Source organism: Lemur catta, chromosome 2, assembly GCF_020740605.2.
Source record: "Lemur catta isolate mLemCat1 chromosome 2, mLemCat1.pri, whole genome shotgun sequence".
Lineage (NCBI taxonomy): Eukaryota > Metazoa > Chordata > Mammalia > Primates > Lemuridae > Lemur > Lemur catta.
The window spans coordinates 19579950-19595502 of record NC_059129.1 but is presented as its reverse complement, the minus strand read 5'-3'; the positions used below and the strand labels follow the sequence as shown (position 1 = coordinate 19595502).

The window sequence follows — 15553 nt, the reverse complement described above, 5'->3', positions numbered from 1 at the left end:
GTGCTCCCAGGCGACCTGGCACCTGGTGGCCCAGCAGCCTCGCCTGAGCCCCAGCTCTGTACCCGGCACGGACATGCTCTGTGGCCTTGGGCAGGTGCTGACCCTCTCTGGGCCTGGTCGAGGCCCCCTGAGATGGGCACTTTAGCCGCTTCCTGGCTGCACAGATGGGCTGGACGTGAGCCCCAGAGGAGACGGGGTTGGGGGCGACTGTGCAAACTGGGAACTCAGGTGCTGGCCCTGTGAAGGGATTACGACGTTTCAGCAGCCAAAGATGCGTGACCTTGGTCTCTGGGGCTGAGGCTGTCTCAGGCACGGGTGGGCCGGGCCCGGGATGGAGGGATCTCAGCCGTGGGCCTGCGCCAGGACTGCTGCTGCAGAGCGGGTGCCGTGGGCGCGGGTGCCGTGGGCGGAGGTCCAGGAGGTCCGGGCCGGGTCCCTGCTGCCTCTGTGAGCAGGGAGAGCGACGTCCCCTACAGGCCTCCGTCTCCCCATCTGCGGGGACTGGCGGGCTTGTAGCTGCATCTTGCTCTGCTGTTTTCAGCTGCCCCGGAAGCCTGTCTGCGATGGTCCGGGTGGACCCTCAGCAGTGGCAAAGCGCCAGTATGCCCACCTGGGGGCGGGCGGGGTCAGGAGGCCCAGGGTTCCCGGCAGGGCCCGCGCAAGGACAGAGCCCGGAGTCCCTGGCTGTGTGCACGGGCCCATGCAGCTCGCGCTGGCTGGGCACCCTCCCTCCCGCTGCCTTCATGGGGCACCAGAGGGTCTCGGCCAGGCTCCTGGGATGAGAGGCGCTGTCCGTGCAGGGTCAGAGCTGCCCAGCAGCTGTGTGGCCTAGGCCTGGGGCACAGCCCTCTCTGAGCCTTTGGTGACGGATGGCTGCGTGGGGCTGGGTAAGGCTGGGCGGGATCCCTGGCGGGTCTGGACCCGCAGTGAGGGTGGGGAGCTCAGGGGCTGCCTTCTTGCCCCCTAGCAATGGCAAGGGCCCCGCCACCTCCCTCGGGCATCTGCTGCTCCCTCCACTCCGCTCAGCACCCCGGAAGAGCGAAGGGGTCACAGGGGTGAGGCCACTCCCCATGCACACGGCAGCGATGGGTAGTGGGGTCCCTGCTCTGCCTGGCCTGAGGCTGCTGGGACCGATTGTTGCCGTGGAAACCACCTGCCGAGGACAGGGAGGCGACAGCAGCCAGCGCTGGGATCCCCGACGCCCTGGGGGGCTGCACCAAGGAGGTGTCACCTGGGTGTGTTGGGGGGGTCCCCTGGTGGACGGGAAGGAATGCAGGAGCAGGGGTCTGGGAGCGAGAAGATATGCTGGGGCGGGGAGCGGCTTCCCAAGCCAGCAGCAGATCTGGTCATGGGGCTTGGGCAGGTGCAGCAGCGAGGCCGGGCTTCCCGGGCACCGGGTGCCGTGGGGTGGGCAGTTCCAAGCGGAGGCCCCGCGGCCTCTTGTGTGTCAGGAGCGTGAAGCCCGGGGGGGGCAGCCTGGTCCTGGGGCTCAGCCTCGGGTCCCACTGAGTCCCCTGGGCCTGACCCGCTGGGGATACCTGCAATGCAGACTCATCACCACCGGGGGGCGGCAGAGTGCCACTTAGCGAGCAGGGGGAGCCGCCTGGGTGCCGCAGGTGAGCTCCACTTTACTGATGAGGAAACCGAGGCTCAGAGGGTGCTGTGGTCCCCTGAAGTCACACAGCAAGGTAGGTGATGTCAGGGACTGGGACCTGGGGGTCCACTCCAGGGCTCCTGGGCAGCTGCGGAGGTGCTGGGGGGCCCTGGCTGGGCACGTGGTGGGTGCAGGGTAGACAGAGCCCCCGAAAGTCATCAGGTCCCAGGCACGAGGCCAGCCCAGTGGGATGTCCATGCCATCTGCAGAGCCTGGCACCGTCTGGGCGGGACGGCAGGGACGCATCCTTGGGGCCATGGCCGTTGACCAGGCCCTGCAACTGGAGTCAGGAGGCTGAACAGGATGGGCTTGGGGGACCCCCGGAGCATCCCTGGGGCCCAGGTGGGTCTGGCTGCCCCACTACCTGGTGCTGTAGAGGCTGCCCGGCCCCACCCACCTGGGTGGCCCCCCCACCTGCAAAGCATACAGCCAACCAGCGGCCCAGCTGGACGGAAGCCCAGGTGTGCAGGGTTCCCAGAGTCATCCGCTCCTGCAGGAGGCGCTCAGTGCACGTCAGAGGCTTTTTCCAACAACCGGTACTCACAGGTGGATGTGGGGGTGGGGACGTTATGGGAGGGTCTGGTCCCTGAACGTGCTGGGCCTCAGCCCTGCGGCCCCCGGGGTCTGAGGGACAAAGGCCAGATTTGGGAATGTCCAGCGTGGGCTGAGGTCTGGCCGGCAGGGCCATCGGGATGCTCCGGGGTGGCAAGTGGCCGGACACTGGGCAGCCCCGCGTGGCTGCAGCAGGAGGGGTGGGGGCAGGGTCTGCGCTGGGAGGCTCAGGATTTGGACTTAAGGGAGCCGGAGGCCTGGGCTCGGAGCAGCTCTGGTCCTCACGGGGCACTGTGGTGGGGAGGGGGCAGGGGACCTCCGTCCACCCCTTGGGAAACCTGTGGCAGGGCTTGGGCTGGCTTCCAGAAGTTCCTCCCCCTCCCCTCCTCCCATCGCCCCCACTCGCCCTCCCCTGCACCGTGGCCTCTGTGCCGCAGGGCCTTTGCACTTGCTGCTCTCTGCCCATCCCTGTGCTCCACAAGCCTCGCTCCTATGTCCTTGCTTAACTCTGCCCTCCTCAGAGAGGCTCCCCTGAGTCCCCTGCTCTCTGCCCCTCACCCTGGTTTATTTTCAGCTGTCCGAAGTTGCCTTCTATATTGAGATGTTTGTTGTGTCTTCCCCTCTCCCTAGATGGAGGCACCCGTGGTCGGGCAGCTCATCCGTCCTCCCAGGGCTGTGTCCTTAGCACCTGGAACAGTGCCTGGCACGTGGCAGGAGCCTAACAAACACTTGTTGAGTGAGTGAGTGAGTGACACGCAGGGCTCAGCCGGCCTGGGCCGCAGTCCTCTCACCTGTCAGAGGGGCCAGTGACACTGCCTACGTCCATGGCCCGTGGAGACAGACCCTGCCCGAGCCCAGCCAGTCTCATACTCGGGGGACCCAGGGAGCTGCCCCTGCCCTGCCTGGGGCCGAGGATTGAGTTAGGTCACTTGGGTGGTCCAGCGCCCACCAGCGGGCACAGCTCGGGGACCTCTGCCCCCCAGGCCTGAGCTGAGCAGGGGAGAGATGGGGGGGCCTTGGGCAGAGGGCTCAGGTCTCAGGGAATTTCCTGGGGTGTCTCAGAGCTGGGGACTGCCCCCGGGGCCCAGAGAGGGAGCTCAGCCCCGAGTGGCAAGGATGCCGGCTGGGCCCAGGGACTGACCCGAGTGTGCGTGACGCTGGGCTCACGGTGACCCGCACCCGAAGCTGCCCTGCAGGAGTGGGGGATTAGCGTGCAGAAGAGACCCCAGCAGCTTCCGGGACCTCATGCCCCCACCAGGGCCCCCTTGCACTGCACTCCCCGTGGGCTCTGCCACGCCCTCCTTCAGCCCCTGCCAGATGCACGGGGGAGTGCACAGGTGGCAGGGGTTTAGTACCAGATTGGGGAGCTGGCTCGCCCCTCCCCGTAGACCCTAACCCTAACCCTCAGCTTGCCCCAACCCCTCTTGGAGGAGGGAATGGAGGTCCAGCTGGTCATCAGCCCACCTGGGGGGGTGGCCAGCAGGGGTCTCGGGATGGGGGGCATGGCCATGCCCCATGCCATGCAGCCCCTCACAAAACCTGTGGAGTTGGAGGCAGCACTGTGTCCCCTTGACAAGAGGGGAAACAGTCACAAGTGCCTGGGGTCACATGACAGGAGTGGGCGGGGCCTGGGCATATGTGCCTGGCCTCCGCCTGGGAGGGTGGGGAGCACAGATCCTGGATGTTCCTGGCAAGGACTGTCCCAGGCGGGGTCGTGTGTGGGAGCCCACGGCTGCCCTGGCCGAGGTCTCCACGTGGCCTGCGTCCCGAGTCCCAGCCTCCTTCCCACCTGGAGCCTGCCCCTCGGGCTTCCCGGGAAGAAAGGTCTCTCCCAGGACTCCCCTGAACGCCACTCCGCATCCCTCCTGGGCCTCGGTGGAGCCCAGCTCAAAGCGGAGTCACCAAGAGGACCCTGGGGGCCGGGTGGGGTCTGCTCACCTGCCAGGCACCACAGGGCCTCGCCCAGAACGTGGGGCACAGAGACGCCGGCGGGCACCCCGTGTCCCCTGGCCATTCCCTGCCAGGCCACCCTAATGTCTGCGGACCCAGGGCAAGGGCTGAGCCCCCAGCACCCCCTTCTCCCCCCACCAGGGCCCTGTTTACCTTGGGAGGGAGGGCCTCCCTGGTGGACATTCTGCCCGCACCCCCTGGGCTTGGGCTTCCCCCAGGGGCGGGAGGGGCAGGGGGGTCACAGGGATGTGACTCAGGGGATTCTGGAGTCCGGGGACATGAGCATGAGGTGGGCGTGAGCTCAGGGGTCGTGTCCCCTCTACCCTGCAGGCCCTCACCACCCCCCTAGAAGGGGCACAGCCAGAGGCCGGGGTCCCGGATCCTCCTGCTGCTGCAGACCTGGCCCTTCCGGGCTGTCTCCTTCCCCTGGGGCCCCCTCACCCCGCGGCTGCTTTGGCTCTTGCGTGCCTGCTGGGCTGGAGCTTGGACTCCTGGGCCCGCTCCCTTCCCTCCCCTGCCGCCCGGGGACCCCTCCCAGCGCACGCCTTTGAGCAGGTGGCTGTGGTAGGGCCTGGGAGCTCCCCCTGTCTGCCTGTGCACCCAGGTGTGCCCTGAGGAACGACAGCCTCCATCCAGGGCTGCGCTAAGGAGGTCTCCCGGGTGGGCCGGGAGCACCAGTGATGGCAGAGCGAACGCCAGCCCATCACGTTGTTAATAAAGAATATCACACACACCTTCATCCGCAGCCCGCCCGGCACTTATAAAGCACATTAGGATGTAATCCGATTGCAACTGCAATATCGAGAGCATCTTATCTTATCACAAATTGAAATTGTATCATATTCCTCTTTTCTTAAATTAAAAAGCTAAAACCCTTTCCTTCGCTCTCAACACGGTTGTGTAAAACTTAATCAGTGCTTTTAACAACATTATATTTCCATATGGGCCATTTCTATTCTCATTTATTTACGAAGGAGAACTTTCTGGAAAGGGGCAATTGGGTTTGTGAGTGGATGCACCAGGCACTTGGGCAGGTGCCCGGTGAGAGGGCCTTGGCCTCGCCCACACGCTCCGGGCGGCTGGGGTCGGGGTCCGAGGGTGCACGAGGGGAGGAGGAGTGATTTCAGTGTGTGCGTGTTAACGTTTTAAGCGCTCACGATGGGAATGCCGGGGGTGGGTACACGAGTGACGGACAAGTGGGAAAGCCAGTGAGAGCGCAGGTTGGCAGTCGCAGGAAGCCGCCCTCGGGGCTGGACGGACGGAGGCCGGGCCACTGGGCAAAGCGCGGGTGGCCACTGGAGACCCCGAGGACAGGGACTCAGGCCTGCTGGGGCCGTCTGGGAAGCGAGAGATTCTCTGTTTCAGCTTTGAGCGACCGCAAAGCCCCTCCCCTGGCGGTCAAGGGCAGGGCTGGGCTTTCGAGGTGCGTGAGATGAAAAGAGGCGTCGGGTTGACACCTTCAACGGGGAAATGGGGTCCTCTAGGGCCGAGGGGCTCACTACAGCGGCCCCTGGCCACATGCGGCAGCTGAGCACTGAAACGTGGCCAGTCGAATGGAGGTGGCCGGAGTGTGACATGCATGCGGGCTTTCAAAACTGTCCACAAAAAGGAGATGAAATATCTCATTAATAACATTTCATATTGACTATGTATGGAAATGGTCATATTTTAGATATATTGGGTTACAGAAAATGCCAAGGACATCAATTTCATCTTTTTCTTTGTACTTATTTTTTTTAATGTGGCTACTAGAAAATTCAAAATTACACACATGGCCCAGGTTCCATGTCTGGTGGACAGGGCTGCTCTGACACACTCGGACGTCTCCCCAGGTTCCTCGTTACCATTTGATGTATCCACCTGGTGTCCCTCTCATGGCCACTGTCACCCCGCATTCACTCAGTGATCCTCCTGCCTTGGCCTCCCAAAGTGCTGGGATTACAGGTGCGAGCCACTGTGCCCCTAAAATGCTTTTTAATCCCATTGTACCTTCTCTTCCGTCCAGCAAGGGTTGACTGAGCACTTCCTACATGCCAGGCTGCCCGCCCGGTACCGCAGGCCCAGCAGTGAGCAAGAGACCAAGCAGTTCTTGTCCTCGGGGACTCTGGCACAGCCAGGGGACAAGCAATGAGAGAGGACAGCAGTCCTGAGGGTGGGGGCTCTGTGGGGAGAGCCTGGGACCACGGCCGCTGGGGGGTGGAGGATGAAGAAAGGTAGGCAAGCTGGGGGGCAGCGGCGATGCAAAGGCCCTGAGGCGGGGAGGGTGCAAGTTCTGGCTGGGGGCGAGGGACTAGGGAGGGCTTCAAGTGGAGAATCGAGTGGCCGAAGTTGTCTCTGAAGCTCACACTGGCTGTGGAGTACAGAGCGGGCAGCGTGGGCAGGACACACGTTTGAGGACACATGACCCACCTTGACCAGCATTCGGGGCCCTCTGGGGGTGTCCTGCTCTCTCCTCCTTGGCCAGAACTTACTTATGTAGCCGTCCCGGGCTGCACAGGACACTGGGGGACGTAGTCTCTCCCTGGGCTCCCTGTTGGCGGCTGAGGGAAGAGGGAGGGTGGCTGTGGGGGGGTGTGAGCGTCCTGGGGCCCCAGGGACAAAGTACCAGACAAGGAAGCCCATTTTCTCCCAGCTCTGGAGGCAGGTGTCTGAGATCAAGGTGTGGGCAGGACCCCGCTCCCTCCGGAGGCTCCAGGGGAGGCTCCTTCCTGCCTCTTCCAGCTCCTTGTGGCTCCGGGGGTCCCTTGGCTTGTGGCTGCGTCACTTCAGTCTGCCTCCGTCGCCACATGGCCTGCCCTGTGTCCCTGTGTTCAGATGTCCCTCTTCGTACAAGGACATCAGTCGCTGGCTTAGGGCCCACCTTAGATGCAGGATGATCTCATCAAGATCCTTAATGTATTACATCTGCCAAGACCCTACTTCCAAATAGGCTGCAATCTGAGGTTCTGGGTGACACGAAGCTTCGGGGGCACTAATCAGCCCACTCATGTGGGGTAAGAGTCCCCTTTGTTTAAACTGTCACTTGGGTTTTCTGATCTTTTTAGATGAAAACATCCTGCCTGGTAGAGAATTCCAGAAGAATTCCAGGAGTAGGTGCCATGGGTAACAAGCTGAGCACTGAGTGCAGGCCCCAGCCCTGGGCAGTGACGGCCCCGCCCAATGGGAGGTGGCCCAAGGTTGTGACGGACTCAGACTCCGCTGTTCCCCATGGTACCTTGGTCCCAGACTGCACATTCTTCAAGGCTGGGGCAATAGTAGAAAAATATTCAGAATATTGGCATTAGTTGACTACTTCCTGTGGTTTTGGGTAAGGTCTTAAGAGAGAGGTGGGTTTGGACTAAAGGTAGCCAATCTGAACACTCGAGAAAGGAAACTGGGGGTTTGCTAAGAGAGCACTTCTGCCTGAGGTCAGACTCCTACACTGATTACGTGTTGCACGAGTTTGTGCTTCGCTGTGGCAAGAAGCTGGTTCTTACGGTCCAAGCCAAAGCTGGTGTCCTGCAGGTGAGAAGGGTCAAGGCTTAGCAGGAGAGAGGCTCGAGGTTCTGGGTCTCCCTGGAAACCGTCTGTTAAGAAAATAGTATGAGCTGGGCGTGGTGGCACCTGTGGTCCCAGCTGTGTGGGCGGCTGGGGCAGGAGGATCACTGGAGCCCAGGAGTTCAAGGCTGCAGTGAGCTATGATCACTCCACTGCACCCCAGCCTGGGCAACAGAGTGAGACCCGCTCTTTAAAAAAAAAAATCTGAAAAGAAAGGAAAAGAATATGACTATGTGAAAGATACAGCCCCATCTTTGCTGGGTGCCAACTGATACTTGGGGTGTCGTGGTGGGACTTGGGACTCCTGGCACCACAGCAGCCATCTTGGGGCCATGAGAGATGGTGTGACTGCAAGAGTGACTAGCGGGGCAGAAACAGAGATGGCTCCTGGCCTTTGTTGATGTCCCATTGGTGTCCCTGGACCCTGAATTAGCCAATCTAGAGCCATCTTACAGGTAGACTCCTCGCTGGAGGGATAATAACCCCAGGGTTGCTGGAGCCTCTTTGACTTGGTTTCCCGACAGCCTAGTTGGCTACCCTGATGATTCCACCTGCATCACGCCGACGGCTGGGCTGTCCCCTGGCTCCCCCCGTCATCTGAGCTGGGGGGCCTGGGGGTCGTGCAGCCCCATCCGCTCCCTTGAAGCTGGGGAAGCTGAGGCTCAGGGGGCAGAGCTGCCACCCCAACCTGTCTAGGACCGTGCCTGGGTCGGGCCTCCTGGGCCCTGCCCTGGGGCCTGCGTTGGGTCTATGGCCACTTCCCTGTCGTGCAACCTTTGGCAGGGCCCTGGTTAACTCGGAAGTGGGGACAACAGTGATGATGGTCCGCCCAGGGCGCGGGGCTTCCCCCCTCTCTCCTGGTCTGGGTCTGCCTGTCCCCCAGGTGGGCGGGAGGACTGCGCCTTAGGGCTTTCCTTGGGGAGGGCTGGCTACTGGGGAACGTCTCCAGATAGGTCCCACCAAAGACCTCCAGGAGCCGTGCCCCGACCTGCCTCCCTCTCCCTCTCCCTCTTTCCCTCGCTCCCTCTCTCTCTCACAATTTCCCTGTCATTCGTTGCTATTTGGGCTCATCCATTCTGGCTTCCAGCAGGCCCAGGAAGTTCTACTTCTTATCTGACCGCTGCAGAAGGCTGGGATGCTGCCAGGTGCCACTTCACCCCTTGGGCTGGGATGCGGGGCTTAGGCTGACCTTGGTGTGACCCCAGACTGGAGCTCTCAGGCAGGCTCGGATGGGGCTGTCTCTGCTTCGAGGAGGAGCGGAGTGGGCAGAACAGCCAGCAGCTTTGGCGAGGCTCCAGGCAGCAGCCAGGTATCCGGCTGCGCTCCTCCCTCCCCTGGAAGTGGGGGGCCCCCGGGGGACCCCTGTGTCACGTGACCCGTCAGCTGACAAAACAGGATGACTCAGCCGGCAGCTGTCGGCCCCCGAAATAATGACAAAAACAATTAGCAATCCAAGCAGTAGCCTCTCCTTAATTATCTCCTCCGAGTTTAATTAACTAGCTAAATTATCAGCAGTAATGTAGGCATTAATTATGTCAAATTACAGTGTAAAACTCACAAAGTGTGGAAAATGTCAATTCAGCTCGGCTCACCTGCCAAGCGGGGGTGGCGGCGTGCTGTACCTGTGCACATACCTGTGCGGGGACCGCGGGGACCTGTCTGTGCTGCGGGCCCGGTGATGACACCGGCCGGGGGCGGGCTGGGGCCAGCAGCCCTGGGGCTGGACCCTTGGGACGCGCAGGGGGACACAGTGCGGGGCCCGGGGACACGCGGGCTGGTGGGGGCCTTTGGCTCGGACGGGCGGAGGGAAGGGAGCTGCTCCAGGACCAGATGGCCAGGGTGCTGAATTATTAAATTATGAATATTAATACAAATCAGACACAAAAGAGGTAATAATTTTGCTGCCCTACAGAAATAATTAACATAATTTTGATAAATTACATGATAAGAGAATCTCAAAATTGAGGTAGATTTATCTTAATTAATATCTTGGACCCGCTCCGAAAGGTAAATTGTTCCTTGGGGGTGGGGCAGGGTGAGGCCAGGGTGGGATTAGGCCCCCAGCCAGGTCCAGGTTTCTTTCTGTCCCAGAGGCCGGGGCTGGGGGTGCAGGGTGGGGAGCCGTGGGGACCCACGCTGACCCGGATGCACTGCAGCACCTTAGGTGAGGGGCAGGCCTTCTTCATTTTGCCTCAGTTTCCCTTTCTTGGACTGGCTGGGGTGCACTGGCTTTGGCCAAGCTCTCCCATCCATACACTCTGGCTGTGCCTGGGGACACCTGCCCACCAGGTGAGCCAAACATCTGCCTACCTACCTGTGCACACCTGGCCAGGGAGCCAGGGGACCCCAGAGCTGATCCCAGCAACTTGCCCCGAGTTTCTGAAGGATCTGAGGTGGCCATATCCTCTCTGAGCCTCAGTTTCCCCTTGTACAACAGGAGTTGGGCTGCACAGACTCAGGAGACTGTTGGCTGCACCCTTGGGCCCCCTCATTGCACAACCCCAGCTCTCCGCAGGTGTCATCCAGTCCCATGCTGTGGGGGACACTGACCGATCCAGAGCACCTCCAGGTGGTGGACCAGCCTTGAGCAGTGACCCCAGGACGCCCAGGCCCCCGGCCCTGGCCGGCACGCAGACTCTGGGGCCTGGCCTTTCTGGGGCCAGGGGTGTCCCATCCAGGAGCCTGTCGCCCAGGAGAGGCTGTCAGGGCATGCGGGACCCACGCAGCATCAAGACCTGTGCTCTGCCCTCTGTCCCGGGCGCCCCCGCTCCTCACTGCTGACGCACTGCTGGCCTCACACAGCCCGAGCACCCCTGCCTTGGGCCTTTGCGATGCTGGTCCTGCTGCCTGGAATGTCCCTTTCCGGAGCAGCCACCTGGCTCCTCACCTGCTGAGGGGCCTCCTTGACTCCCTGAACTTCCCGTCCCCTCCCCCTCCTGTACTTTTCTCCGCGCGTGATCACCTCCAGCCATCACGTCAGATGCCTGCTGGCCTAGCGTCACCCCCCTCGCAGGACGGAGTCCCACGAGGACAGGGATGTCATCTGTCCATTCCCTGCCGTAGCCTCAGGGTCTGGCACATGGTAGGTGTCGGGCTGACTTACTGATGAATACGACGTCCCTCAGGTTCTGTCCGTCACATCCGATGCGTCAGACACGGAGCTTGGCACACGCCAACTACACAGCACACACATCTGTGTTCCAGGTCCCGCCCCAAATGCTGGCCACACGCTCTGTGTTGAGTGACACGTGCCCTCCACACCCAGCCGTGCTGCAGCACACCATGTGGCACCCCCATCACATGTGGGAAATGAGATGCCATGGAGCACAAAGCGTGTCTCCTACGTGCATCGGGCTGCATCTCGCTGTGACTCCTGGCACAGGACACCCATGGGACATGTGTCACACACTCATCACATCACAAACATGTGCATTATAAGCAATGGAGACCTGCTCAGGGCTTGGGTCATCCCCCAGCCCTGGTGCATATGCACACTCGTGATTACGTGTTTGTGTACATGCACATGTGTTCGTGCAAGTGGATTATTTGTGAGTGCAAACGTATGTGCATGTGCGTGCCTTTACAAGAGAGACAGAGACAGACTAACACTGAGTTGCTGAAGACGCCCTCTGCTCTCTGGCCCTCGGTTTCCCTGCAGTACTGACTGCAGCCCCATCCAGGAGGAGCCTTGGGTCATCGTCCCCAGCCTGTAAAGCAAGGTCGTGGCGATGTCCCTAGACCACATCCTCCCAGCTCAGAGACTCCTCCAGACCAGGTCTGGGGACACAGGAGCCTCTGCTGTATGGAGGAGGAAACTGAGGCTCAGAGAGCTGAAGGGACCCTCCAAGGTCACATGGAGCGGGGGTGTGGAGGCAGCCGAGGAGAGCCAGGTTGGGCCAGGCAGGGAGCAGCCGTCTGGGGAGCCGCCTGGCCACACTGGGGGTTCCTGGTGGCCTGCCCAGCTCCTGGCTCTGAGGCCGTGGCCTGGCCCTGCGGGCAGAGGAGGGCACAGGGAGGGCACCTGGTCAGCCCTGCCAGAGCCTCGCTCCTGGCCTGCTGCAGACAGAGGTCTCCTGTTCCCCTGTGCTCACTCCCTGGATGTGGTTTCTCCCGAGAATGAGGTGCTCACTACTTGCCAAGGTGGCTCCAAACAGGTGCAGCAGTGGAGAGCAGCGCAGACGACAGACTACGCTGTCTTGGTCCACTCGGCAATATAGTAAACTTCCGTCCCAGGGGTGGACAGACGACCACAGGACACACGAGCACAGAGTGTGCAGTGCCAGGTACTGCAAGGGGCTCCAAAACAAGCCGAGCAGGGCAGGATGGCGCCACGCATGCCTGGCAGGGTAATTACCAGCAGGTGCAAAGGCCCTGGGGCAGGCCAGAGTGGTGGAGTGACAGCAGGTAGCCACGTGGCCAGAGGGAATGAAGAGGAGAAGGGCGCCCACGAGGTGGAGAGGTATCCAGATCGGAACACGAAGCACCTTGAGCGTTAACTCCGCCCAGGTGGGGCACATTGGCCGGATTGTTGGCTCCTGGAATAGTTTGCAGGTGGGAAACCAGGGATGGGTGGAGAGAATGCTGGCCCGAGAGGCCGACGCTCCAGACTCCAGTCCGGGCCCCTCAGTTTACTGGGCAGGTGCTTTAGCTCCCTCTGAGAAGCCTCAGTTTCCCCACCTGTGCAATGGGAGCGCTGCACCCACCTCACAGCTGGCCCCAGTCCTGGCCCGGGGTTGGGGAGGGCTTTCCTAACACTGGCTGATGTCCACTGAGGCAAACCGTGGTGACCCCTCCCTCCCAACACCCGACCTGCAGGAGCCGTGGACTGGGAGGACCCCAGCTACGCGAGACCGCAGACGGCAGGGCGGGGGGGCCTCCTTGTGACCTGTCGCTGGGTGGGAATTCTGGACTTGATCCTAAGGCTGAGCCTTTAGCGAGTGTCAGGCGGGGGAGACGTATTAGATCTGGGTTTATTTTTTCTTAAATGTTTAATTCTGAAACATTTCAAAGAGAAAAGTAGAGAAAACGGTGGAACAGATACCCATTTACCCACCACCAAGATTAAACAGATGTGAACATTCTGCCACATTTGGATCAGAGCTCTTGCGCATGCTTTGACAAATAAGCTTTTGATGTTAGAACATTTAGATTCAGAGCAAAGTGGAGTGTGGGGGGGGGTCCCTGCACACGCACACTTTCCCCCATTGTTAACATGGGACGTTACTCGGGGACGTTTGTCACACAGCTAGGAAGCCAGCGTCCTGCACTGCCAGGGATTGAACGCCGCGCTTTATCCAGACTTCCTGCCTTCCCCACACCCTGCTCCTGGTCCAGGTGCACATCCGGGGTCCCCAGGATGCTTCATCGTCGTGTCTCCTTGGGATCCTCCATGATGTGACTTTCCCTGCTTGTGATGAGCTCGATGGTTCTGCCGAGCACCGGTCAGGTGTTTTGCAGAATGTCTCCTGATTTGGGTTTGGCTTTTCTCATGGTTGGATGGAGGCTCTGGGTCCAGGGAGGTGGGAGGGTGCTGGGCATGTCTGGGTACGTCCCCGCACCGTCAGGTGGTGAGATGGACAGGACTTGGTGAGGGACGGGTGGAGGAGGGGATGTCACGTTTGGAGCTCATGAGGTTTGAGTTCAGACTGGTTGGGGAGGAGGCAGCCGTGGGAGGAGGCCCGTGGCAGGGGTGGGGGCGGCCATGGAAGCTGGATCTGTCCCCCACACCCTGCACACAGCACGTCTCCCCCCAACAGGAAGGCTCAGGGCCACCCTTCCCCGTACCGCGAGGCGCACACCCGAGGGTCTGGCATCCCCGTAATTAATCCATCAGGCACCATGCTGGGATGTCTGAAGATGCTCAGTGTTTAATTACAAACTTCTACACAACCATGCGCTTTAATTACCTTGGGCTGGGGAAATCCATGGGCCTCATCCCCCCTCGTGCCCAGCTCGCGTTGTCAGGGGGGCTTTCTGGAGAGCCGGGTGGTGGGACAGCTGGGCCCCCACGGCCACCAAAGCCAGAGGTGAGGGCTGGGGCGGACAGCTGCAGGTGGAAGCCCCAGCGGGGACTGCAGGGCGGGCGCCCCCCACACCCCTTCTCTGGGCAGTGCCTGAGCCTGGGCTGTCTGAGCCCAGGGCCCCATCCGGGCTCTCCGAGGGTCTGTGTGGCTCTGGTGTGCTGACCCCTGTGCCACCTCCGCCAGGCAGGTGCTTCTGTGAAGACAGGGTTCTGGGCACCTCTGAGAGCTGGCTGTGTGATCCTGCACTGGGTGCTTCCTACCTCCTGCCTCAGTTTCCTTATCTATAAAATAGGGCTTATAGCAGGCCTTAGAGTAACCCGTCTCCACTACTAAACAATGGGGTCACGTATTGGTGCATTCAGTCTCTCTTAGTTTCTCTTTCCCTACTCATCCATCCATCCACCCATCTGTCCATCCACTCATCCATCCACCCCTACCCAACAATTGCAGTGGACATTTGTGGGGTTACATCGGCTGCCCCGCGTCTGAACATACAAAAGTAGGTACATGAGACACACCTGCCCAAGACAGGGTGGGTGGGAGGACGTCAGCCTGGGCACACTTGCGTGTGTATGGGGGGGGTCAGACAAATGGTTATAGCCTGAAGGGACATCACAGTTTGGCACCCCTTGGTCTTGGGCATCCCCCTGGGAAGAGCTGAGGGTTGAACTGCAGGGAGGGTCTGACACTGGCCCCCCCATGCCCCAAGGACAGAGGAAAGCAGGTCCTGACTCCTCTGCTTCTACTGTCACCTGTGACCCCAGGGAGTGCATGAGAGTGGGGGTGTGACTGTGGGTGCCACGTGCCGTGTGGTGGCAGGTTAGGGTGGCTGCCCCTACCATGGTGTCCGGCCTGCTATGGTCCTCAGAGGCACTCACACTTCCGGCTGCCCCAGCCCCGTCTCAGACGCGGGCTGCCTGTTTGGAAAGCGGATGGAAGGGCCCAGTTGTGCCACTACCTGGGAGCAGGGGCCCAATTCCAAGTGTCTGTGAAGTGTCTCAGCTTCCTTCCTCCAGGGACCCCAAGGTCCAGGGGCCCCAGATACATGACTGAGGGGATCCCTGGGCCTGAGGATGGATGTGATTGGTCCACTTCCAGCTCTGCTTACAGCCAGCTTGTGGCTTGGAAGCCTGTTTCCACCCGCTTTGGTAGGAAAATCACATCACCTCTCAGAGCCTCAATTTTCCTGGCTTTAAAATGGGTGTGATGAAGGCATTTGGCCTGTCAGGCTGGTTGTGAGGATGGAACGAAACAGCAACATGGCATCCAACGCAGTGCCAGCCAGCACGCTGTAGGCCTTCTGTTGGCCTCCCACGGCCCTGCTGTGTCAGGCTCAGAGCTGCACATCAGCCCATTTTCCAGATGAGAATAATGAGGCCCAGAGAGGGACAACTTAACCAGGTTGCACAGCCTGCCAGTGGCACAGTTGGGGTGTGGCTGGGTCCTGGGGTAGGAGAGCCTGGCAGGAGCCTAGGGGGCCAGGAGAGAAGGGGCCAGGTGGAAGTGGGGAGGGACTTGCCCGAGGTCACGCTTGTCAGTGACATTGCTGAGCCAGGTGCATCCCTCCACCACCACCACCCCAGGGTCCCCCTGCAAGGCCTCCCTACCCACCAGGTGCAGCCCGAGTACAGGGCCTGCCGCTGTGCTTGGCGGAGGCTCTTGACAGCAGCAGTTCTGCCTGGCTAGTCCAGCGTGGGCTCTTGCTGGGTTGGCACCCGGGGCCAATGCCATCTGTCCCTGGCAGGTCCTACCCTCAGCCCAAGACGCCTCCCCTTGGACTGAGACGCCAGAGAGGGACCGGGTCATGGCTGAGATACTGGCAGCGGTCGGCAGAGGC

At 61.1% G+C, this 15553-nt stretch overlaps 1 protein-coding gene across 2 annotated transcripts; it reads left to right on the top strand.

The window, feature by feature from the left end:
- Positions 1-58: 58 nt before the first annotated feature.
- LOC123632553 (translation initiation factor IF-2-like) lies at positions 59-5067 on the top strand. Of its 2 annotated transcripts, none has more exons than XM_045542955.1 (3): positions 59-1235; positions 2837-2942; positions 4487-5067. In XM_045542955.1, the coding sequence occupies exons 1-3, from the start codon at positions 870-872 to the stop codon at positions 4705-4707; spliced, it is 693 nt and encodes a 230-aa protein (XP_045398911.1). In that variant the 5' UTR covers positions 59-869; the 3' UTR covers positions 4708-5067. The 2 variants fall into 2 exon arrangements, with proteins under 2 accessions (XP_045398911.1, XP_045398910.1); XM_045542954.1 differs by having other exon boundaries at positions 59-2190.
- Positions 5068-15553: the final 10486 nt, after the last annotated feature.